At 35.7% G+C, this 23,767-nt stretch overlaps 3 protein-coding genes across 3 annotated transcripts; 2 read left to right on the plus strand and 1 right to left on the minus strand.

Annotated features, from left to right (window-relative positions):
• Positions 1 to 1,540: 1,540 nt before the first annotated feature.
• LOC116010643 (rab3 GTPase-activating protein catalytic subunit) lies at positions 1,541 to 8,702 on the plus strand. Its single transcript, XM_031250128.1, has 14 exons — positions 1,541 to 1,817; positions 1,940 to 2,040; positions 2,420 to 2,611; positions 3,681 to 3,778; positions 4,149 to 4,333; positions 4,479 to 4,660; positions 4,943 to 5,278; positions 5,384 to 5,448; positions 6,310 to 6,358; positions 6,469 to 6,619; positions 6,869 to 6,953; positions 7,043 to 7,112; positions 7,431 to 7,571; positions 8,299 to 8,702. The coding sequence occupies exons 1-14, from the start codon at positions 1,709 to 1,711 to the stop codon at positions 8,593 to 8,595; spliced, it is 2,061 nt and encodes a 686-aa protein (XP_031105988.1). The 5' UTR covers positions 1,541 to 1,708; the 3' UTR covers positions 8,596 to 8,702.
• A 1,424-nt stretch (positions 8,703 to 10,126) lies between these two features.
• Positions 10,127 to 14,458, plus strand: LOC116004842 (dihydrolipoyllysine-residue succinyltransferase component of 2-oxoglutarate dehydrogenase complex 2, mitochondrial-like). The gene is made up of 15 exons (XM_031245022.1): positions 10,127 to 10,287; positions 10,427 to 10,486; positions 10,580 to 10,654; positions 11,069 to 11,126; positions 11,210 to 11,237; positions 11,521 to 11,591; positions 11,955 to 12,029; positions 12,157 to 12,212; positions 12,301 to 12,345; positions 12,475 to 12,732; positions 12,837 to 12,931; positions 13,221 to 13,311; positions 13,401 to 13,511; positions 13,666 to 13,860; positions 13,956 to 14,458. The coding sequence occupies exons 2-15, from the start codon at positions 10,436 to 10,438 to the stop codon at positions 14,145 to 14,147; spliced, it is 1,401 nt and encodes a 466-aa protein (XP_031100882.1). The 5' UTR covers positions 10,127 to 10,287; positions 10,427 to 10,435; the 3' UTR covers positions 14,148 to 14,458.
• A 1,510-nt stretch (positions 14,459 to 15,968) lies between these two features.
• On the minus strand, positions 15,969 to 23,503 carry LOC116011084 (imidazole glycerol phosphate synthase hisHF, chloroplastic-like). The gene is made up of 19 exons (XM_031250596.1): positions 23,267 to 23,503; positions 23,033 to 23,115; positions 22,670 to 22,764; positions 22,397 to 22,500; positions 22,115 to 22,284; positions 21,905 to 22,019; positions 21,046 to 21,101; positions 20,929 to 20,967; positions 20,728 to 20,826; positions 20,380 to 20,442; positions 20,233 to 20,295; positions 18,505 to 18,587; positions 18,084 to 18,192; positions 17,917 to 17,970; positions 17,383 to 17,470; positions 17,139 to 17,176; positions 16,862 to 16,967; positions 16,482 to 16,648; positions 15,969 to 16,261 (listed from the first exon to the last, which is right to left on the minus strand). Exons 1-19 carry the CDS (start codon positions 23,451 to 23,453, stop codon positions 16,202 to 16,204), a joined length of 1,779 nt encoding a protein of 592 aa, XP_031106456.1. The 5' UTR covers positions 23,454 to 23,503; the 3' UTR covers positions 15,969 to 16,201.
• Between the last annotated feature and the right edge of the window lie 264 nt (positions 23,504 to 23,767).

The raw sequence follows: 23,767 nt of genomic DNA on the forward strand, positions 1-23,767 counted from the left end.
ACGACACTTCTTACTAGACAAAACACACACTGAACTCAATTGTATACTGAGCATTGCACTCAAACACTATACTCAATATTGTATTCAAATACTCAAAATAATATCCGATAACACATTATTACCGTCATCTACTTTCCTCGACAGATCCCCACCAAGATATCGTTCCCGACAGCAATAAACCCGTACCGTTCTCTATGCCTTTTTCGCATAACAAGGGTAAGAATCATCACACTCCATGTGTACGGTCCCAAACCCGCGCAACAAAGCCCCAATGCATGTTCACCATGTGCCTATCATGCCGAGAACACAGAATTTGTCCACTAACACCGCTATAAATACTACATTAAATGCAAGATGGGAGAGACTTTTGGACTGGAGACTAGTAGCTAAGAAAACCTCGGGAATCTCCCACTCATAACTTGAAGGTGCACTCACGCCACCGTATCCTATACTATATAGTATATACGGTCGATATTTACCCTATCAAAACCTTTTTAAAGGTTACCATAAAATAATAGGTTAAAATTAACTGACTTGACATCTACATATATCCATGTAATATATTTAAATAATTACATTTTTTTTTAATTATTGGTTGCCATAACAGCTTGGTAACTTGGTAGCCAACCAAGTTGCCATGGCCCCGATGCATGGCAGCCATTAATGACTACTAAGGTTACATGTTGAGTTTCACTCAAAGCACATGTTAGTTTCGTAACTAACAGAGTAACAGGTTGTCAGCCGGCAAGCCAACATATCAATCGGATAAGGAAAATAAAATGTAAATAAATTGACACAATTAGTTTTTTACATGGTAATTGAATGGTGAAAAACTGAAAATCACAAGCCCTTTTTGACGATGCCAACTTGCCTAGCCATAAGTTACTATCTTTGTATGTAGTTTTGCACATGCACAATTTTGATCTCTCTTTCCCCCTTCTTTGTCTTTGACTATGGACTTCAATAGTAAAAGAAATACAATATATATGGTAATATATAGAGTCTCTTATAGTAATTTGGTATTTTTGGTAGATGGCGTAATTAATAGGATATAAAGATAATTTAAAAAAGATAATGATATTTTGAGAATAGATAATTTAAGTTCACTTTGATTGTCATTCCATAATTGTGCAATTGCCATTTAATTCCTTCCTTCACTACCAAGGCTGATTAAGTCCCAAAGTTAAGTGTTGAGTCCGAGCACTAATTTAACTACCATAACCCATAAGCACATATTTGAGTAACGGTTACTTTTTTTTTTTTTAAATTATAAATAATAAGTATGTCTTCAATTTTAAAGTTTATAATAATAATAATTAAAATAATAATGAAGAGGTTAAAAGTAAAATTTATTGTTTTTTATTAAAGCAGAAAAATTAATTGTTAATACTTAATAACATGAAATTGGATTATTTTATTCTTTTCCCGTGAGATGACCAACGTGTTATAAACAGTGATTTTGATTGGGTCTTTTGGAGCCTTTGCTAGCTTGCTATACATTGGAGTGGCGTATATTCTTTAATTAATTACTGCAATTTCTAAAATTACACAGCAAATTTTAAAAACGAAAAAAAGCTCCGTAGAAATCTGGGTGCCTCTGGTCTACAACAACAGCAGTGTTGAATCTGTTAGACTTGCTCGATTCAGCTCTTCCTTCCTGTTGAAATTTCGATTGGTTCTCGCTTATCCTACACTCCCTTCGCTCGAAATGGAACCGTCCTTCGTCTCCAGGGCTCGGACGGCCCTCCATTCCGCTGCAGCTAAAGCGGAGAAAGTCTTTACGGATATTAAAAAATCTGATCCCGCCATTGATCCAGGTATGTCCACGTAATTGCTGTTTTTTTTCCTCGATTTTTATCGTTTACTATAGCTGGACTCTTAAATCACCTATTTTTCCGTTTTCAATTTTGTTCCTGAAACTCGGTGCGTTTTTTTTCAGTTAATGCTGAACATTTTAAAATTCAAGTTGGAGATGATTCTGATCAGCAGTTGCCGGAGACATCAACGCCTGGAATCGTGGGTAATAAGGACGGGCCTAAGGTAAGTTATTATGATCATGGTTTGACTTTAATTTTTTTTCCATTTTCTGCTGGAAATATGTGATACGATTGTTTGAGCGTTCATATTCTGATGATTAACTATTTACAGTTTGAATGTGATTGATTTTTGATTACGTAATTTGTTTTATTATGGATAAAAGTACATGAACTCACCTGTTGGGTAATTAGATTGAACTCAGGAGATTAGGGTATATTTTAGGATTTATTATTTATTGGATGCTTGTAGGAATTTACTATTGAATATCTGTATTTAGTTTCCCTCTCTTTTTGGTTTTGTTTTGTTTTTTGTTTTTTGTTGCTCCTTATGTTGGAAATAGATTGTATATTTGAGGGGATTATTGGTTGTGATAATTATGCAGGGTAGTAATGAAGGGAAGAGTTTGAGGTGGAAACCACCACAAATAAAGGCAAAGCAGGACTGGCAAGATAGGCTTAAGAGCATAAGAATAGGGAAACGAGGAGCAGAAGATACCGAGGATTCAACTATGGCATATGCAATTTTTGATGAAAATTTATACTTGATGAGGGATAGAGAATTTCCTGAGCAGGAGGTAAGCATACTATCATTTGATTAGTTCTATAAAATATATGAAACATTTTGATCTCATGGATGAGTAAATATGTGTTTGTATGCACACCTGCTCAAATAATGCATAAAAGTACATCAACCATTCCTAAGCTATGATTTGCTCTGTCAAAATTTTGATGGAATTCTGGACAAAACAAAAATTATATGCTGTTTCTGTGCCCCGTCTTCCTAGTCTGTTGTGAGAATCATGTCATTACTTGTATTTCTAGTCTTTAGTGAGTATCATGTCATTGCTCACACAAGATTCATTAAATTCTGTTAATACTTAATAGTATATGGGATCATGGTTTTCGGTGATAGATCATCGGCATGTTACCATGTGAAATAGGAAATCTTATCAACACTTGATTTAGATTGGATGTGCTTAACTACTTGTAAGAATTAGCTTGAAGTGCCTTCATACCCTGATAAATTGTTGGTACATATCCTTTATACACGAACTTTACTTTAAATTTACAACTTGTCAAATGTCTTCTGTTCTTCTCTGCTATCACTTTTGCATGTGAGAGTTGAACTAGTGCGTTAGGACCTGACTTCAGTATTTATGGTCTTAGGATGAGATTGAAAAGTCCACAAAACTGTGACTAACAATTGTGACAGTTAGGTAAAGCTTAGTTAGATTATTGAGGCATGGATGAAATAATCCAGGTATTACATATTTACATGTTCAACAAAGATTATGAACTCTTTTCAAAAAAAAAAAAGACAAAAAAAAACAAAGATTATGAACTATGGATTGTACAACACTTTATAGCTGATTTAAGCCAGTAATCCATAAGTAAGTTGGAGGTGATTATGAATTATTCACTATCCTTAATTATAAACCATAATCATCATAATCAATAACCATTAGAACAGGCATGCTATAAATATTCACTTGAGAAGCATTTAAAAATTTCTCTTGTATAAGGAATCTTGATTCTTAAACAGTACAATTCTAGGTCTTATTATTAAAAGTTGATGGACTAATAGTATGGTATGATGAATCTCTTTTAGCTGAAAAGACAGTTGATTTTGTTAATATCTTTCAGGACACCAAATCAGGTTCCTTGTTGGAAGATCCAAACTTTTTGGATGCAGGTGTTATTCCTCCATCTGTTGTCCTGAAGCAATTAGCTGTCGCTATTGAGTAAGATATGTTTTAGCATTTGAGATATTCTATCTAGTCGCTTTCCTTCCCTGTGTCCTAGGGCTGCTGATATCAAACTTTTTCTTGGTAGTGAACTACTATTGTGAAAGGAAAACGGACAGTCACCAAATCTCCTCCTTTATATATGCAAATTAATGTGAATATGGGATACTTATTAAAAGTAATTATTATAATATTTATAATAATTATAACTATGGGATCCTATTAGTTAAATTTTTCTCTAGTTTTTCACGTTCTCTAATTTTCCATCAACTAGCACAAAGTGATACTGTGAGACCATCTGACCTAGTATAAAAAAGCATAATTAAATTTGGGCTGTAACCTATACATCTATTGGGATTTTCCTCAGGTCTGGAAAGAAGTACAACTCAATGAAAGACCTCCTGGCTTCATCAAGAGGTTCTTCACCTATAAGGGAGAAAGCTAGCTTGAGCTTCTCTGCTGTGAAGTCACTAGTGCTACGTGAAAAAGATGCTAGTGAGTTGGGCAGTGATGATAAAGGTCTGTGCCTAATCACTTCACTGCTAGATGCAGGTAGATGCCAGTTTTCTGGGCTGTTAAAACTTCTTCCTTTTTGTTTGTTATTGTTATTGCAGTTTTATTTTAAATTTCATCTTTTGCCTTTTGAATTGCACTTTGTGATTTTCACTTCCATTGCATATTGGCAAGTTACTTGTAGAAGGACATTCCCCTGAGAGTAGGGTGGAGAATGGTTCAGAAACATCTACAAACTCCACATCTTTACCTAAAGATATCCATGGTGCTCCTCCTGAATGCTTTATTATCAAGCTTGGTAAAGTGATTGGAAGTTTGAAAACATTGCAGAGAATGGCATTGTTTTGGAGCAAAATTGTTGCTGAAGTAAGTCCATGAAACTTGAGTTCTTAAGATCCATGCGATAGTTGATTATTATTTTGAAAGCTCTGCAGGAGAGTGGCTTTGCCTTTTTATATGCTCTTTTTAAGAAGCCTTTCTTGCCCATTTTGTTTCTTTTATTTACTTTAACTGATTGTCTTTACAATTTCATTAGGCATCAAGTATTTGCTTTAGGTTACTTTAATATATTGATATCAAATGAATTCCAGTTATGCCTCTCACAAGGTCCATTTAGTTGGTTGTTTTCTGAAATCATTTTTTGTGCAGCTGAGAAGGCTTTGGTCTGAGGGGCAGTATATCCCTGGCATTCCACCTGATGAGATTCCCGATCTAAATTCCTGCCTTTTGTATCAGCAGTTACAGGTGATTAACTGTTGTGTTTCCAGAAAAAGGCGCAATATTCTTGCCACTGAACAATTGGATTCTGTTGAGAGGCTAGCTAATTCAAATCTCAAAATCTCTGATTTGGACACTTCTCCTGGAAGTCGTGTATTGTATGCTAAACTTACCACAGGGGAACTAGTTCTTCGTTTAGGAGTTAACAAACTATCTGATTTACAAATGTTGGAAACAGGCGAACCTATATATACCGCAGTGATACAGGTTTGTACTATTCGGGAGATAGCTAATACTGTCCCAACTGTGGATTTTGTACCTGCATTCTATGTGTACTGTTTCATATTAATAATGTGTTCACTGATGGTTTAGGAAGCACCTTTGTTGACAGAAGACATTATCAAAGAAACGGAGGAGTTTGTCCTACGGACAGGGAGGTAATGCCTTCTATAATGAAGCTGGATGATATCTTTCCTTGTCAAGTTTCTATTCTTTGAAGATTATTATTATTATTTTTTAAAAAAATCCTAGCATATATGAGTGTTGAACTTGTTGGTGACTGTCAAACACCTAAGCAAGATGGCAAAGGTCTGTTGAGGTTGATGTGAAAGTATAAGCTTTAAGGGAGAAAACTTGGGTGATATTTCCTTCGAGTAAATGTTACTGGTTGGCTCGGAATAGCCATATGAATTAATTTCATCAATACTTCTGGTGATTTGAGTAATTAGGGAACTTATTAAATGACTCTATGATGTTGTTTTATGCCTGAACAAGGAATAAGAATTCTGAACTCATCTTATCACATCCTATATGCCTGAACAGTGAATAAACTTTGTAATTTATTGCAACATGAAACATTGACTAAATTCAATTAGGAATGTGCCTTTGGCACAGTTTGCTTGGTTGTCTTTGTGAGTGGCATTTATTTCTAGGATTAGTTGTGTTCTCTAAGGAATAAAGACGGTTCCAATAATCTAAAGGTCTTTTTTTCCTGGTAATCAGCATCGAACAAGACAACTGAATGGCCATGTGTTATTTCTAGTTCTCCAGTTAATCTGAATGGATTTTTCTTTAATGGCAAACTGCTTTCACCTTTACAAATTTTCTTAATTCTGATTTTTTAAGCGTTGTACTGTTATTCTATTTGTTATTGCTGGTGCAATGTCTCAAAGTCCCTCGTTTGAATAAGTAACATGAGAAAAAAAGAAAAAAAAAAAAGAAGCTCTTTTAACTCCTGATAACTGATTCTCTCATTCATTTCCTTTGTATCATTTAAACAATTGGCTTTATGCTCTCAGTGTTGGTGCTGGGTGTTCTCAACTCCTATCCGATATGCAGGCTTTCAAGGTGAAGTTCTATAATAGTGTGTTGGTTAAGCTCCTTTCTTGACATCTCCAGTGTTGATGTGGTAATAAGTCTTGATAGACTTACATGCTTCCTCTTTAACTCTGTACTAGGCGGCAAACCCTGGTTGTATATTAGAGGATTTTGTGAGATGGCATTCTCCCCCAGACTGGATGGAAAATGAGAGTAGTGAGTCTAATGTAACACTTAAAAGAAGTGATTCATCTGTGAGAGGCCAACTGAGTACTCGGATGCAGAAAGAAGGTCAGGTTTCTCTACAGAACATGTGATCTGATCAGTGAAGTTCCAATTTCTGCTAATACATTAAAACAAATATTTCTTAGTTATTCCTACTTCGGAAAGGATTCTTAGTGATGGAAAACTCAGTAGTACTTAAAGTGTTATAAGTAGTCATAAATTATATACATGTTGGTTTTATTTGGCCAATTGACCAAATAGTCTGAATAAACTTGCAATAGTTATCTTTCTAATGTTTGATTGATTGATTTTTAGGTAATTTGTGGCGTGAATTGTGGGAAACCTCAAAACCAATACCAGCTGTCAGACAAACCCCCCTCTATGATGAGGATTTGGCTGTGTAAGATGTGATTTATTTGTTGATTTGTTGTCTATACTTTATAATTGAATGAAGCTTTATGAAAAGTAACCTTTTCTGCCTGTACATAGGGAAGGTATTCTGGACGCCTTAGAAGATATCTCGCCATCCATGCTATTTGAACAACTATTTATATCCCTTGTGAGTCATCATGAATGGAATTGTGGTTGTTCATTTCTGAAAATTTTCTTTCATTTTCCTCCTTTGCCTGCTAATCTCTGTTATCATTCATGACTCTTAAAGATTCCATATCATAATTTTTGTAGAATAAAGCATTTATTGAATCGGGACTATGTAGAGCCTTTTGACATCTATCCATGGGCCTCTTTAATTATTACCTTTTGTTCTTGATTTCTTGTCAACTCAAGTTGTTTATGTTTTTGCTAGCTGAATTAATATTATGACCATAAAAAATGAGTTCAGTTCTGGTTTTAATGCCATATATTATCAAAATTTCAGATCGGTTCAGGATTTGTGATTGCTGAGTCAACCCTCTCCCCCAATTCCAGCTTGTTGCGGCTGTTTTATGAGTGCAAAGATTACATAGTTTTAACATGCCAAAACAGCACATGGGTTAAGAGAGTTGATGACATATGTCAGGTATGTGTGGGGCTGGTTTAGTTGTTTACTTTGTAGACCTTGTATGAGATAAGATAGTAGCTTCTCCTGAAATGCAAGCTTTTCTTTTAGTGGCATCATGGCATATTTACTTCAAACTTGATTTGGTCTTTTCATTTAAACTGCTTCTATTTAACCATCCCCTCACTTTTGGCATTATTGGCTGACAAATGACCTCTAACAAATAACAGAAACTGGAATAAAGGTGTCTGTTAGCAGTTGCTATACCTTTTCTGCTTGGGGTTGAAATGATGTTATACTTTGCTCGGACGAGTTAATACCATATGGGGTCCTCTAAGTATATTGTGGTTTTGCAATGTTTAGTCCTTAACTTTCAAATTGACCACCTGTGGTCCTTCGACTTTCAATTTGTTACCATCCGTGGTTCAAGTTAACCACACATGATCCTTTAACTATCAAATTTTAACCACCCATGGTCCTTTTAGAGGACCACGACTCATTAAATTTTGAAAGTTGAAGGACCATAGGTGGTTAACTTGGACCACGGATGATAATAATTTGAAAGTCGAAGGACCACTGGGGGTCAATTTGAAAGGTTAGGACTAAATGTGACAAAACTGCTATACTCATAGAACCCCATATGGTGTTAACTCTTGCTTGGACATAAAAAATCAAGTGCATTACTATATAAGAATACTGGTACATGAAGTTGTTGAACTGTTGAAATTTAGTAGAATTGCTATTTCAGGTGTATGAAACGGTGGAGACGATGGTAGTTAGCCCGGATGGAGTTGGTAAAATCACAGTTCAGCATGAAGAGAACACTCCTGTGAGTGAACTGAAAAGCCGGTTCAAGAGACTAGGGTCATCGGTGTTTGGCAGGGATAAGAATGCAGGAAAAGGATCCCCAACAAACTCAGAGGAGAACCTTATAAAGCAATCAATCTCATCCATATTTTCAAAGAAGCCACCTAAACACAGCAGCACAATTTCGGGCGATAATAAGTTTTCCAGTTCTGTCGATAATGACTGGACTATTGTATAACACCCTTCTCATCCAAAGGTGCAACTGTAAATTTATTTGTGTGAACAGTGAACTATGAACCAGTAAAAGCAATACCAAAATCATATGATTCAAAAACTTGCCTTCAACTTGAGTATTATTTTCCTATGTAGTTTATGTTGACGCAAAGCAGTATATACAACCACAAGGATTAATCTTAAATTAATGTTTTGAAATTTTAGCTACCTAAGTCAATTTTACAATGTTTATTTTTAGGAAAAAAAATTAAACAAAGCATATTTACACGCCAGCTAGGCGAGTAGCAGGTGAGTGAGATGCGCCATTTTAATCTCTTCATTTATGTCTTCTAGCATCAACAAGAGGCCCACAAAAAAAACTCATTCCCACACTAGTTAAAAATCTATCTTTAGTTTTTTTTATCTGCAAAAACTAAATAAAATTCATAAATGTAGATGCTCTAAGGTCTTCCTCAATAGTTAAACTTGGGTGTGGTTTTTGAGCAGTTTTTGTAAGTGTGATTAGTAAAGAGAAAATGAGGGTGGAGAAAAAAAAATAAAAGAAAAACAAAAACTGAAAAAAAAAATATATATATGTTTACGCGCCTAGCCGGGCTCGTGCACCCACTAAAACTGTGTGCGTGAGGCGCAGTGACCTTTGCCGGTGGGGCCAGCTTAGCCTGCAAAAATTCCCATTTTGCATGAAAAAAAACTCACTCAAAACACTTTCTTCTCATTTGATAAAAACTTAAGCATTGGATTTTATTGCTCCAAAATCTCTCAAAAAGCAATCATTGGGGAAGGCCTATTGTTATTCACGTGAATCAATTAATTGTCATAATGTAGTTAAATCTTGCCCACAAAAAATGAAATTTTCTTGTTTTATGGCTCCACACGCTAACCTGACAGGATAGTTAAATAATGTAGGATAGTGAAATAATGTAGTTAAACTTATACATATAGATTTAGATTAGATTTAGATCATTCATCCTTTTTATATAACTTATTAACTCATCAATCAATGATATATCTATTTTTAAAAAGTAAAATTCTCATTTCTCACCTTAATTTTATTGATAAAAAAAGGATAAAAATTGTGATATTTTTATGTTGTCTAAATCAATCATAGCATGTCACATAACTAAGAAAAAAACAATAGAGAAAGAATAAACAATGATATATTTTACTCACGTTTTCTTTATATTTGCTAAGTGATTTGCGATTATATTGTTTATATTTGTTAAGTGATTTGCGATTATATTGTTTATAATTTAATTCGAGAGTTTTGTTTCTATATTAGGTTTTAAGGAACGGTGTCATCACCTCCGATTTTATCTGTAACGCTTTGAGTTTGGGCATGCATTAACGACATTTCTCTAGCACCCCCACAAAAAAAAAAAAAAAAAAATAAATAAATGTGAAAGTGACCATAGTATTACTGTACTAGTGTATTATTCTAGATTTATTAATTGATTTAATTCTATGAAAAGACAAAAAGGGGGTCGAACGACGACGTGTTATAAAAGCACGTTTCCATTTCAGTTGCAACTCCAGCTCATCTATCGTTCATGGAAGAAAAATAAATAAAATCGAATCAAAGAAAGCTAAGCAGGAATAGTACTAACGCGGTTCTTTGCAGCGACTTTCCCTCTCTATTCTCCATCAATCTTCGTCGCTTAATCTACCATTCTGCCACCTTTTCTCGTGACTAAATCAGGTTAGAACTTCTTACTTCGATCTGCTTTAATGCTCTATGTATTCCTCTGTGAATGTTTGTTCTCAAAATCTCCAGTTTTTTTTTTTTTTTTAAATAACATTTTCCGATTTTTTTTTGAATTTTTCGGTGGATTTAACAGTGCTAAGAGATGTTGGGCGTTTTACGGCGAAAAGTCGCTTCTGGCGCCGCATCTGCTCCGGTAGAACGACTTAATTCAATTTATTTTATGCGTATAATGTACGGTGATATGTTATGTATCTTGTGTGGTTATATGTGTTTCTTTTTGGAGCAGACTTTAGGGAAATCGTTGCGTAGGATTCAGCCTGGAGCGGCGACGCCTAGAGTTTGCTGTGCTGCAAGAGAAGAGGTGATAACTATTTAGCTTTGTTTGATTTTGTTTGCATTTCCATTCAAAGATTGTCGGTGCGTAACATTCCCTTGAAAATTCTTGGTATTACCATATTGCTAAATTCTAATGAGTTTGACAAGTTTTAGGATAGAACAGTGATGAGAATGCTAGTAAGCTCTGGATGACATGTTACAATTTTTAGTATATTATTTCTCTGTTGTTCCTTTTTTGTTTTTCTTTTTAATTAAAGATATCCTATTATAAGCAATAGTATCAGTTTGTCACTTGAAAATCTGGAGGCGAATTTCTCCTTGAGTTTCTAGTTCTAGCAGGATATTGCTTCCCGCATTTGCTTGGTTGTTGTTGGATCTCTTGGTGCTTTTAGTTTTTGGTTTCTATTTGGAAGAATCTAATGCTTGGAAATGTGAACAGAGCTTTATTCATCCCAGAGGATGTTATCAGGCTCAAAATTTCTGTCAACTTGTTTTAGGTAATCTCTTGACATCTTATGTTGTGGCTCCAAACTTAGCAAAATACACACCCTAACTATATTTCAATTTGTAATGGATGCAGGTCACTCAATGGATATGCGACCTCAAAGGTTAGTTATCCAAATTCATTCTCTCTTGCGGTATGCCAGCTACTAGGAATTTTGAGCATACTCAAATTCATTCCCAAATTTCATATGAAGACTACATTTCGAAGTATATATCATTAAAGAATACTTGTCACCAAATAAAAGTTAAATAAAACATACCCAATTTATTTCCTCCTGAAACTTGTATGGCTCTTACATATATACTTTGTTTTCTTGGTGAATAGCAAATGTAAAGTGGTGATTGCTGCATCCTATCTGTGTGTCTGATTCCTTGCTTTATCTGCAGGGGGATTATGACCAATGCCCATCAAAGTGGTATACTACAAAATTGGAGCAGGCCATATTGTTCCAGCGGTGGTATGATATGCTTTTGTGCAATAGTGATTATTCTTGTGTGCAATCTTAACATGGTTTGCATACATATGTGAAATGCTTATATTGATATATTGCTAGTATGTGTTTCACCTCAACTAAAAGTTTAAGTTGTTTGCATGGATACCGCATTTATTATTTTATATTTTTTCTCAACAGAAATTTAGTTGAGAATAGGAATAAATAATCATTATTTTTCAATGACTTTAATTATGGTTGGCCCCTTAGGTTGATGTAGAGTGATTGAAGGAAGTATAGGCCCTGCAATATATTTGTAACTGTGTATATATGTTGTAGTTATGTTGTCACTGGCTGCTGACTTCATTTTCATCCATTCTTGTGCTTAAGGCGATCTGGTTGATGCTGTGGTTCCTTTTATGGGTGAATCCATAAGTGATGGCACACTTGCCACATTCTTGAAGAGTAAGTTTCCTTCTTAGTAAGAATGTAAGATTGAGTTCTTCACTCAAATTATTGTTCTTAGAGGCTCTTTTTTTTTTTTTTTATTTATTTATTTATTTATTTACACCGCTCATTATCTATTGAGTAGAACCTGGTGATAGAGTAGCAGTTGATGAGGCAATTGCCCAGGTTGAAACGGATAAGGTATGTGGCCTGATACTTTGTTTATTTTAATTCAAGAGTTTTCAAATTTAAGATTAATATTTTATATTTGGACTTTCATGTCTTTCAGGTAACCATTGATGTTACCAGTCCTGAAGCTGGTATAATTCAAGAGGTACAATTGCCTAGCAAAGATATTTATTTGAGTTCATATTAGTATTTCCATTCTTGATCGTATAGACTTTTTTTTTTGGTTTCTAAATATGTAATTTGTGGATTTTAATGTGCTTTTAAATCTCTTTAGTTTGTAGCCAAGGAAGGAGATACTGTGGAACCTGGCACCAAGGTTGCTGTCATTTCAAAATCTAGTGAAGGTGTGAATCATGTTGCTCCATCCGAGAAGGCTGCTCCACAACCATCTGATCCTGTTGAACAGAAAGAGAAGCCAATGACTAAAGTTGAAGCTCCTCCTGTCAAGGAAAAACCAAAGGAATCATCACCACCTCCCCCTAAAACCTCTGCTACAGAACCCCAGCTTCCCCCCAAAGAAAGGGAAAGACGAGTACGACTTACAAATTCATTGTTTTCCCCTATTCCCTGCTGCCTAATATTTATGTAAAATTTTCATTTGAGCCTTGATCTCAAATATATTTTTATGGATGGCAGGTTCCTATGACCAGGCTTAGAAAAAGAGTTGCCACACGCTTGAAGGACTCGCAAAATACATTTGCATTGTTGACAACATTCAATGAAGTTGATATGTAAGTTTAGACATATTTTATGATGATTGGAAAGGTGGATGAACTTTTGTCAGTCATATTAAGGTGACTTAATGTTTTCAAGAAACAGCAACAAACATGATTAGGATTTAGGATTTTGGTTAGAATTCCTCTCAAAGCTTGATCTGTTACTGGCTGGATTCTTGTTGAAGTATTGTAGAAATCAAGAATGCAAAATTGAACATTACAATTTGCTCAGTGTAAATTGTTAATAATGCTCTGGTTCACGATTGTTATCACTTACTCCTTTCTAAACTATTGATTATTGCAGGACAAATTTGATGAAACTCCGTTCTGAATACAAGGATGCCTTTGTTGAAAAACATGGAGTGAAACTAGGACTTATGTCTGGCTTTATCAAGGTGTGTGTGGATAAGAATTTGATTCTTAAAGATGTGAATATTTTTCAGTTCCAGTCCTATGGCTAAATGCATTTTTGCACAAATTTCAGGCTGCAGTTAGTGCACTCCAGAATCAGCCAGTAGTTAATGCAGTTATAGATGGTGATGACATTATATACAGAGACTACATAGACATCAGTATAGCTGTTGGTACACCAAAGGCAAGTAAACATTTCTTTGCTTCTATTGACTTATGGCAGTCTCAACTTCATGGGACTTGAGTTATTTTTTTAAATATTCATATTCATTGGTGCATGATGAGTTCAGGAATTATGAATACTATCAAATTCCCATTATCCTTTTCTCCTTGTTCAGGGACTTGTTGTCCCAGTTATCCGTGAGGCTGACAAGATGAATTTCGCTGAGATAGAGAAGACCATGAACACACTTGCTAAAAAGGCAAATGATGGAACTATCTCAATCGATGAGATGGCTGGTGGATCATTCACAATATCCAATGGCGGTGTCTATGGAAGTCTTCTGAGTACCCCGATTATCAATCCCCCTCAGGTACCTTCATCCTCACTATTCAGTATCGCATTCGTACATCCAACCTCTATCCCATACTATTAGACCATTAACAACCTTATTATGCCTTATTGTAGTCTGCCATCCTGGGTATGCACTCAATAGTGAACCGCCCAATGGTTGTCGGAGGCAACATTGTTCCCAGGCCAATGATGTACATTGCCCTGACATACGATCATAGGCTGATCGATGGAAGAGAGGCAGTGTACTTTTTGAGAAGGATTAAGGATGTGGTTGAAGATCCACGGCGCCTGCTCCTGGATGTATGATTGCGTACTTCTGATGTTTGATCTCTTACACTCGTGTTATACCTGAGTTAATACACTCAAACGTGCACAAAACAGGAATAAACCTAACTAGGCGAAAGTTTTGTAGGATAACATTGTTGCTCGCTCTGAAATTTTCAGTACTGCTAGAGCATAGCTTACTCAGAGTGGGGGCCTTTTTTAAAAATTTTATTTGCCATTGTTTTCCTGGCAAAATCCAATTTGAACCGTATTTTCATTAATTTGTGATTTTTGCAAACATGCCATTCCTGGTATAAGACTTGATTATATTATCATGATGTCTATTTTTGTTATTCTTTCTTTCATGTAATGACGAAAACATTTTGGCCCTCTTGGCCTCTTTGGTAGTAGAAACCTCTTCACCTCCCAAGATCATCACATTCTCATCAATGTACAATCATAACCAAATCCAATAAAGATGCAAAGATTAAATTACATTTCATTTGAATCTTTGCAACCCAATTAAACAACGATAGCCAGCTAAAGTTGCGTTAAACAAAGATGAAGAAAATTGCAATTTAGGGTGTGTGAAAAGCAGGAAATGATTTTTGGAAAATGAGGAAACAGATTCATTTTCTGTTTGGTTGCATTCTGAAAAACTGTGTTTAGTAAAATTGTATAATTATATATTTTTATTATTTTATTTAATATATAAAATAATAATATTTATTATTAAAAGAAAAAAAACATGTCGATGCTCTGGTTTTCGCCTAGTCCACCAGAACGGGAGAGGGCACCCGGAAGTCATTTCCGGAAAATGACTTCCAAACTTTTTGTAAGTTATTTTTCGGAAAAAAAAAGGCTCATTTTTCATGATCAACGGAATTCATTTTACGTTGCAAAACACCGAAAGTCCGAAAAATAATTTATTTTCCGAAAATCATTTTGCGGGTTACTAAACACACCCTTAAGTTTGGTTCAAATGCTTTAGTTTCAAGGATTTACAAAGCTGGATACTTTTCTTGTACTACATTATCGGGTAGTATGGTGGGAAGTGTTATGGAGACACCAACAGGTAGCGGATGGGCGGGGGTGGGACTTGAACAAGATAATGGATCTAAGTATTTGTTTAGTACTTTAGTGATGAAACCTAATGGGATGGATGTTCCATCCTTTATGACTATAGGGCATAAAAAATGGTTATTTGGGGAATTGTCAAACTTGATGGAATTCCTAAATCTAATAATCTATCATCTCTGATGGTGATCCGTGCTCAGAAGTCAGTTTCGGAAGGGCTTGTTTGCATCTTCCTCAGGAACCAACCACTCTTAAAATGTCTGACTTAATACGGAAGTAGTGAATAGGAGATGTGTTGAGCTATCCGACTATCCTGGGTTCCTACCATGGTCCATGTGCTAAGGGCAAGGTTGGACTGTTTGACGAGCCACTTTGTTTATTATTAACTACTTATTTCCTCTGCTACTAATTGCTACAATTCCGCAGATATTTTCTGTGGAAAACTATTTCAGGTAACGGCGGTAGGTTTTCTCGTCACTTCAAGAACATAAATAGCTCCCTCCCTCCCTCATACTTGTAAATTAAAACCTACCTACTTGTACGGAGTACACCCCCCTTGTATTAACACCTGCTCTTACAGTATCCAGTGCAACTGAACATATCATAATTCATAAATGACACCGTCGCTAATTGGCATCTTAGAAATCTTCATACCAAGTTATATATTAAATAGGAATGAAAAGTTAAAACTAAAAGAATGAAATGGAGTTTATTTCATATACATATAAAAAAAAAAAAAAAAAAACATGAGGACATGACAAATAAAATCAATGGAAGGCGGCAAGATGAAAAATGTCTAAAGATAGACTTAATTAAAAATGTAGAATTTTATGATTCTAATACACATGAAAAATGGAACTCCTTACAACATATGCATTATTAAGTTTGATGAAGCATGGTCGAGTATCATAAAGAAGCATGTTAAAAAATCCTGTAGCTACAGAAGCTAAACCCGGTGCAAAACTCACAAATTTTATGAGTGCCAGTAGTAGACATACCTATCAACTTCACTAAAATTATTACGCTCTAACTTCTATACCTTCCTTCAGCAGGTGCTCTTTCACAGATTGAATAGGTACCTGCATTGACAAGGTAATCCATAAAGAACCTTAAACATATATGGCATAGATCGTTAGTCAATCATTGTCTATGAAACTTGTATGAGTAATAGAAGCTGACCATGATAATTTGTGAAACAGATAGTTATGACTTATGAGTTATGAGCGCCTTAGTGGGATTAAGACTATAAGTTTCTGTTTATCTCCTAATAGAGTATACAATGGCTCGATGCAAACTTACCTCCTTTCGGTGGAAAATGCCAGCAGCAAGGGCAGCAGAGGCATTTGTTTCGTTGAAAACCTCCGAGAAATGCTCAACAGCTCCAGCACCACTGCTTGCAATTACCGGGATGCTTACAGCATCTGATATTAACTTGATAAGGTCTATATCAAACCCTTTTCCCTGACCTGGAAATACATACATTACAAGATAAATGAAACGTTTTATTATCACGAAAAAAGATATGCCGGGATAATGAATAATGAGCCATACACACTTGGTTGAAAAATTCCAATGCCATTTGAGAACCAACTCCAAATGGTTTTTAGATGGTATAGTGAATTAGTGATAGGCATTGAAAATAATTCTTCTTTCAAAGAAATACATGAAATCATTAATACCATCGCAGTCGATGCAGTTTAGCAGTATTTCACCAGCTCCCAATTCTTCAACAGCTTTTGCAAGCTCAAATGCTCCAATTGGTCTACCTTCTCGTCCACCATTCACCTTAAAATAGGTCAATAAAAAGCTCATTTTTGGGGCTTAAAGAGTAACATATTGAGCATATATGATCCTACTAAAGCAAACTATCTATAAACATAGCTAAAAAGCTAATGATAAATACACAAATGTAATAATCATATTTATAAACAAGATGGGTGTTGAATGGCAACTCACTGTGCACTGATACCAAGCATATTCTTCACCATTTGGACCTGAAACCAGTAGCACCAAAAAGCAAAAGTCACATAAAATCTATCTCAGACAGAGATGGCTTCTTCAAACCTAGATGAGAGCATGTACGCATGTTTCTCTGTAGAGGAGTCTTTCCAAGGTTCTCCTCGTTCAATCTTCTTTATGCATTAGAAAAAGTCAAAAGCATAAAGCATAAAGCAAGAATCCAAACTATTCACTGCCTTACCTAGGTTTCGCACTTTGACAGCCTTGAACTCTACATCTTTTGGGTCCTTCAAATACACCCTCCTTGGATCAATACTTACAACCACTGCCTGCAAAACAAAAGCCACATTTCTTTCACATAAGCCATCCACTCTAGGTAGGCAAACCAGAGAGTGGCACTTACACAGATCTAAATTAAGCTACTTACACAACACATTAAGATGATAATACTACTGAATAGCTATCTTTTCTTCTTTTGGTCACAGTTAGTATACTTAGCCAGATTATTTGTTAAATATTAATTCAATTTTACTTTATTCTTTTCCCACTATCCAAATAAACATTCCATTGATTCCACTTTCCACAGAACCACCCTCCTCCAGCCAGAAGAAAACAGTAGCTGGTTGTAGCATAAAAATTGGACCCAAAATACAAGTCAGGTATCACAAAATGCAAGTTCAACTAATAGGCTGCGGAAAAGTACATATACAATGGCTAGTATATATAAGTGTCTTGACTTCTCTTAGTCAAAATCCAAATTTTCAACGACTTGTACCTGATTCCCATAAACTCTAGAGATCTGCTCCAGACTGCTTTTTCCAGTTTTTACCTTGCACAACAGAGAGAAAAAAAAAATCATTTGAAGGGTCAGTACAGAAGTGATCAAGAAAGCAGAATAAACAGGTCTATGATGTGAATATCATCAAGAAGAACTGTACATACTCCAGATTTCAAATATTCTTCAGCAGCATATACTGCATCACTTCCTATAGAGACCTTGTCAGCACCAGATCTGAAATACTCAGAAGCAACTTCCAAACTAGAGTAGTACCTGAAAAAAGCATTCATTCTATTGAATAGGAAATTGTGCATATTATAGAGGTTCTGTAAGTAGAGGAGTCATTTAATCTATCAAACTAAGAGTGCATTTGGAAGATGAGTTAGAGTGGTGGCGATGAGATTGGAGCAGTTATTCCCCCAGTTGAAATTTTTGTAAATAGAAGCGGTGGATTACTTCAATCAAGGACTCACAGTTCATCCAAAGAGCAGTTGAGTGGTCCACTACTCTCCCAAACACAGCCTAAGAAGTTGGAGGCATCAATTGATATTGAGGAAAAGTTCCTAAAACAATGACCAAATTTACCTGCCATTTCCATCAGTGAAGTCTCTAATACCGCCTCCAACAGTTAAAGGCACAAAAACATTCTCTGATGTGTACCTCAATACCTATATGATAAATTCCAAAAATAGCCTATTAAATTCTGATAAAAACAACCCTGGATTTACTATAGACGGTTAGTTAATAGTAGTCACTGAGCACAAAGAAGGGGAAGAGCATGTCAAGTCAGAGTTACAGAGTGTAGCAGAAAATTACATTGTTGTAGCTGATAGTCTGTTACAGACCACTGTTACACCCCCTTCCCCATCTGCCATATAGAATTTTGGCGTGCAATAGAAGGACCTGGGAGTATTTGGTTGGTGGTTATGAGGTACAGAAATGGTACTGAAACTAATTAATGTTGTTTGTTTAGGGGATTCCACAAGAATGAGAATGGATTGAGACAGGAATGACTTTTATCCATTACCATTTTATTTGCAGGTATCATGTCATTTCAGCATTAAATACCCTGCTGCACTGTTTCCCTTTGTCTCCACTTCAAACTCCCTTTGTCTTCCTTTAAACATACCTCCCACTTACCAGTTTCCCCCAATATCCCCCACAATGCACACAGAGTTTGAACTTTGAAGCAAACACAAACTGTACTGCAAGTTTTTGACAATCCCTGAATCACATCACAACCCTCCCTGGCCTGACCTCCATCCTCCACCACCCACCTTGATCCTACCTCCACCATCTATTCCCCTATAACATGCCTTCATTGTCCACCCACCAAAATAAGGGTAAGCTAATTTTGGTGTATATGTTTTTGGTAAGTGCACATGTAATCGATTTATGGCATGAAGGTTGGTATCTAGCATTTTTATTTAGGAAAAAGTGTCAAATAGGCCATCAAACTTTTGTGCTATCTGCAATTGGACCATCAAACAAAAATCATGTGCAATTAAAACATCTAACAATAATGTTTTTTTTTTTAAATCCAATTAGCATTAAATGTTGGCACATATGTGGACATTACGTGGCAAAGGAATAAATTTTTTAAAAAAATAAAAATAAAAACAGATGTTTTATTTGCACATGCTTTTTGTTCAGTTGTCTAATTGGGCAAACTGCAAAAGTTTGGTTGCCTATTTGACACTTTTTCCTTTTTTTTTTATTATATGTTTTTAAGAAAGAAGATTTTTTCTTTCTTTATTAAGTTAAGCCAAAAAACAAAGGGCTTGTTCAGCAAATGGAAATTTTTTTTTAATTTTTCCTGAAAAGTAGAAAACTAAAATGGACAGTGTTCAAGACTTCAAGTTGAAATATTCTCCAAACTAAAAAATGGAAACAAATTTTCAACATTTCCAACATTTTAACAAAGTTAGAAAACAGGTTGGTGAACAGTGCAAAATACTGTTCACCTGCCATTGGTGTGGCTTTCTGTGTACAGATGCTTTTCCATTACTAAGCAGGCTCTTAATGATTCCCATTCCATTTGTATACCAAACTTAATACCATTATCCCATTTTTATTCCCATATTTGAACAAACCACTTAGAACTTTTGTACCAATTTTTGTGGAAGTAGTTGGAACATCATAATCCATTGAAAAAGAATGAGGATTGATTATACTTGGGATCGAAATTTTAACAATAATAGCAAGAATCATTTATCACAAAAACCCACTTGATTGACTTCCAACTGAAAGATAAACAAAGCCATAAAAATGATTACAAAAACTGAACATCAAGTAAATTATGAAACAACAAACCTGCAACATTGGTAGATCGCCAAGAGGGAAGTCTCTGAAACCAGTAATATTCAAAAAGCTAACCTGGAATGTCACATATACAGCAAAGATATATCACAATAGTATAAGACATAGTCACATAGCAACAATGAATAACATGATGCCTACCTCATCGGCTCCATCCTTGTAATACTGTCCAGCAAGATCTACTGGCTTACCAAGGTTTCTGACCTTCAGTAAAGGGCAACCAAATTTAGCAATATTACCAAAACAGGACTCAGCATCAAATGACTAGAAAACATTATCCAAGATGCAGGTCATGAGCACTAAATCCTTTATGAACCAGACAATCCAACAACTACGTTTGATCCATGTGGAAAAGATGTGAACAAAAAGCATTTCTTCAGAAATTTTTATCCCACAACCACCCCCAAAAATGACAGAGAAAAAGAAAAAGAAACTGGTGACTGCAGGACAAGATCAGGCTCTTTAGTTGTACTTATGTGTTTGCCTTACCTCATTTTCTTTTGTGTGCTCTCTTACATCATATTGGTCACCTTTTGTTACAACAAGATCACCGTTATCATTAGCCCTGACATCAAGACATGCAATAACCTGACAAGTTGCAGAAAACATCATAAGTTTTGATTTCTGGTAGAAAGTTTATAGTAGTTAGAATCATTATCAAGTCTGACAAATCTGATTGCCACAACCCACCCTCTTTGCAAGTTTAGAGGCCTTTCCTTGGACTGGCTTCTGTCTTCACAGGAAGATTTCCATTTGTTAGACAAACATTCAAAAAGCACAGAATAAAGTCACAAGTTTGATGGGTACCTTTGTTCTTTTGGACTCTTGGTTCAAGAACCTTTCCAAGATAGAAAGGCCAACATCTGAAAAGACACACAAAAGAAGTATAAAATATGTTGTTCTTGTAGGATTTGAGACATTCATACTGCTAGAGCTTAAACAAGCGCTAGTAGAAGCATATAAATTGATGTCAGTGATAGACAGATAGTTAGACATATATTGACATTTCCTTCACAAAGCCTCTTCAACAAAAAGCCCATAAGTGGCTCAGTAACCCTCTAAGTGCTTGTTAGGCAGAAGTAGGATAAGATCATAAGAGGTAAAAGATCTTTGTTAGAAAGAGCTTATATTAAAGAACTTTTTTAAGGAGCTATTTTTATATTTGGTAAACATCTTATATTTTCTTTTCTCACTTAAAGACCCAGGTCTACATCAAAAAACCTCTTCTTAGAAAAGCCTCAATTTGACGCATCTCAGAAAAGAGGCAAATTGCCTCTTATCCACTATGAAAAGCACTCTGTAAAAAAAAACCATATTTGTCTCAGGCTTATGGTTTCTTGGAATAAATAAGAGGAAATAAGCTCCTGGCAAAGCAAACACTAGACATTTCTTCCCACCCTCGCCTTTCCAGACCAAAACAAACCATGTTTTAAGGTAACAGAGAGAGAGGCATAAAGCACATACTGACTTCATAATTAACTGCATCTGCACTATTTAGTATTTACCCACAAACATCCCTCTTTATTTAGATAGACACTGGTTCGTGTGAAATATAAAATTTTGCTTACTATGTTTCCACAGAAAGGTTAAATTTTAGGGTTTCTTTTTCCCGCTAATCTTTACTTTTTTACTTGACATTAAAAGGCACATGGATGTCAAACCATACCACCACTCTTCTCAGGGTGGAACTGAACAGCATGTACATTTCCCTTTCTGATAGATGCTATGAAATTGTCGCCATAATTGCATGTAGATGATACCCAGTCTTGATTATCACCTGACTGAAAGAAGTTGTCAGATGTCAGAACCAAGTTACTGACATGCAAAACAGAAGACTAGCTATCAGCCTATCAATAAAAGAGGGCAAAAAATTTACTGGTATTGCCCGATAAGAATGAACAAAGTAGACATGTCGGTTTCCAATTTCATCCAAGATCCCTGAGTCTTTTGTTATTTCAAGTGCATTCCATCCAATATGAGGTACCCTTATGCCTTTAGATGAATCAAAACGTCCAACTACTCCAGGGATTAAACCAAGACCTTTTACTGAAAAAAATGATGAATTGTTAGCCAATAAATATTCTGCTACACCTTAGAAGGAATTGATTGATGAGATCAGATAAAAATTGCAACCCTCATCTTAAAAAAAGCTCATTACCTGGACCATTCTCATCACTCGATTCAAATAGTAGTTGCAAGCCAAGACAAATGCCCAGAAATGGGCGATCTTGTTCAATGTAAGTACAGAGTGCTTCAGCCATTCTACAAAGCATAGTTCACATAAATAGAAGAAACTTGAGAGCATTGACCAATAAAACTACAAAAAGAAACACCTAATAAACAAATCACTGAATCACTATATGTACAAACATCCCAGAATGTCTGTCCACTGACCATTGGCCATTGGGAATATCTCCTACAAGAGTCTTACCCATTCTTGTTTAGCACATCCATAGCAGCAGCAAAGGCACCTACTCCAGGGAAAATGAGGCGTTTGGCTTTCAAGATGTCCTCTGGTGTTTGTACCTGAAAAGGACACAGAAAACTAAGCTCAAAAAAATACAAGAGAATAAAGCACAGGAATCTTCCTACAGTCCTATACTTCCCAAAATGAATCTCCAATCTTTCTTTCAATTGCAAATCATAAAAGCATTGCCATGTCTTTCCTCAGTTTTCTAAAATACAACACTTTCGGTACAATTCTTCCTCCTTGGATGGATAAGGCATTTTTTAAAAATAAATAAATAAATAAAAGAGTTGAATAAAGTTGAAAAGAATTGAAAAGAAAACCTACATCTTTGATTCCAAAGCCAAGAAATCGAATTGCATTCCTGACACTTCGAACATTTCCGGCACCGTAGTCAAGCAGAGTTACCACTGCAATAATTGAAATTGAATTTTTAGTTAAAATTGCATTTATAAAGGAGCTCAATAACCATTTCTGATAGAAAGGGAACAATTTTCCAGTTTTCACATAGATACATAGACATCTTAATGCCAATCTGTATAAGTGTTTGAGCATAGATACCCGAATCACCGTCACTAGAAGCAGAAGCACGAATTGAAGAGCTTGTGTGAGCTTTGAATTTGAGAGCGTTAGTATTTAGCTTATAACGCAGCAGCCTTGGAGAATACGAACCGTAGCACGAAGACGATGAAGCAGGATTTCCAACGGCTAGAAACTGTGAAGCTGAAGTAAACGTCGCCGCTTCCATGTTGCCACCGCAGTTTCAGTTCAGGGCCACGCTGTCACCCTCATCGGCGGTTTAAACACAGAGGTGCAGATGTAGAAAGGGCCGTCTCAACTTCGGGCCGCTGATAGTGATGTTTATGATTACTTCGTAATTTTGAATCGCAAATGCAACCCATTGGGCCATTACAATGTTAGCCCAACCTATGGTGGGCATTTCAGCAATCATTATTCGGGCTGGCAAAATGATGGCAAATTATGCTGTGGACCCAGGTCCACCTTGCAAGGTGGACCTGGACCCAAAACTACGTCGTTTTTGTCTCTTTTTTTAAAAAAAAA

The sequence above is a fragment of the Ipomoea triloba genome, chromosome 2 (genome assembly GCF_003576645.1).
Source record: "Ipomoea triloba cultivar NCNSP0323 chromosome 2, ASM357664v1".
Classification (NCBI taxonomy): domain Eukaryota; kingdom Viridiplantae; phylum Streptophyta; class Magnoliopsida; order Solanales; family Convolvulaceae; genus Ipomoea; species Ipomoea triloba.

Coding starts and splice junctions, on each gene's coding strand:
- LOC116004842 (XM_031245022.1), top strand. CDS start 10,436: ATGTTGGGCGTTTTACGGCGAAAAGTCGCTTCTGGCGCCGCATCTGCT. Junction 12,346..12,474: donor AAGCTGGTATAATTCAAGAG/GTACAATTGCCT, acceptor AAATCTCTTTAG/TTTGTAGCCAAGGAAGGAGA. Junction 12,932..13,220: donor ACATTCAATGAAGTTGATAT/GTAAGTTTAGAC, acceptor TGATTATTGCAG/GACAAATTTGATGAAACTCC.
- LOC116010643 (XM_031250128.1), top strand. CDS start 1,709: ATGGAACCGTCCTTCGTCTCCAGGGCTCGGACGGCCCTCCATTCCGCT. Junction 5,279..5,383: donor TATATACCGCAGTGATACAG/GTTTGTACTATT, acceptor CTGATGGTTTAG/GAAGCACCTTTGTTGACAGA. Junction 6,954..7,042: donor TATGATGAGGATTTGGCTGT/GTAAGATGTGAT, acceptor GCCTGTACATAG/GGAAGGTATTCTGGACGCCT.
- LOC116011084 (XM_031250596.1), bottom strand. CDS start 23,453: ATGGAAGCGGCGACGTTTACTTCAGCTTCACAGTTTCTAGCCGTTGGA. Junction 21,102..21,904: donor CCACCCTGAGAAGAGTGGTG/GTATGGTTTGAC, acceptor GTGTCTTTTCAG/ATGTTGGCCTTTCTATCTTG. Junction 20,443..20,727: donor AGCACACAAAAGAAAATGAG/GTAAGGCAAACA, acceptor CCTTTACTGAAG/GTCAGAAACCTTGGTAAGCC.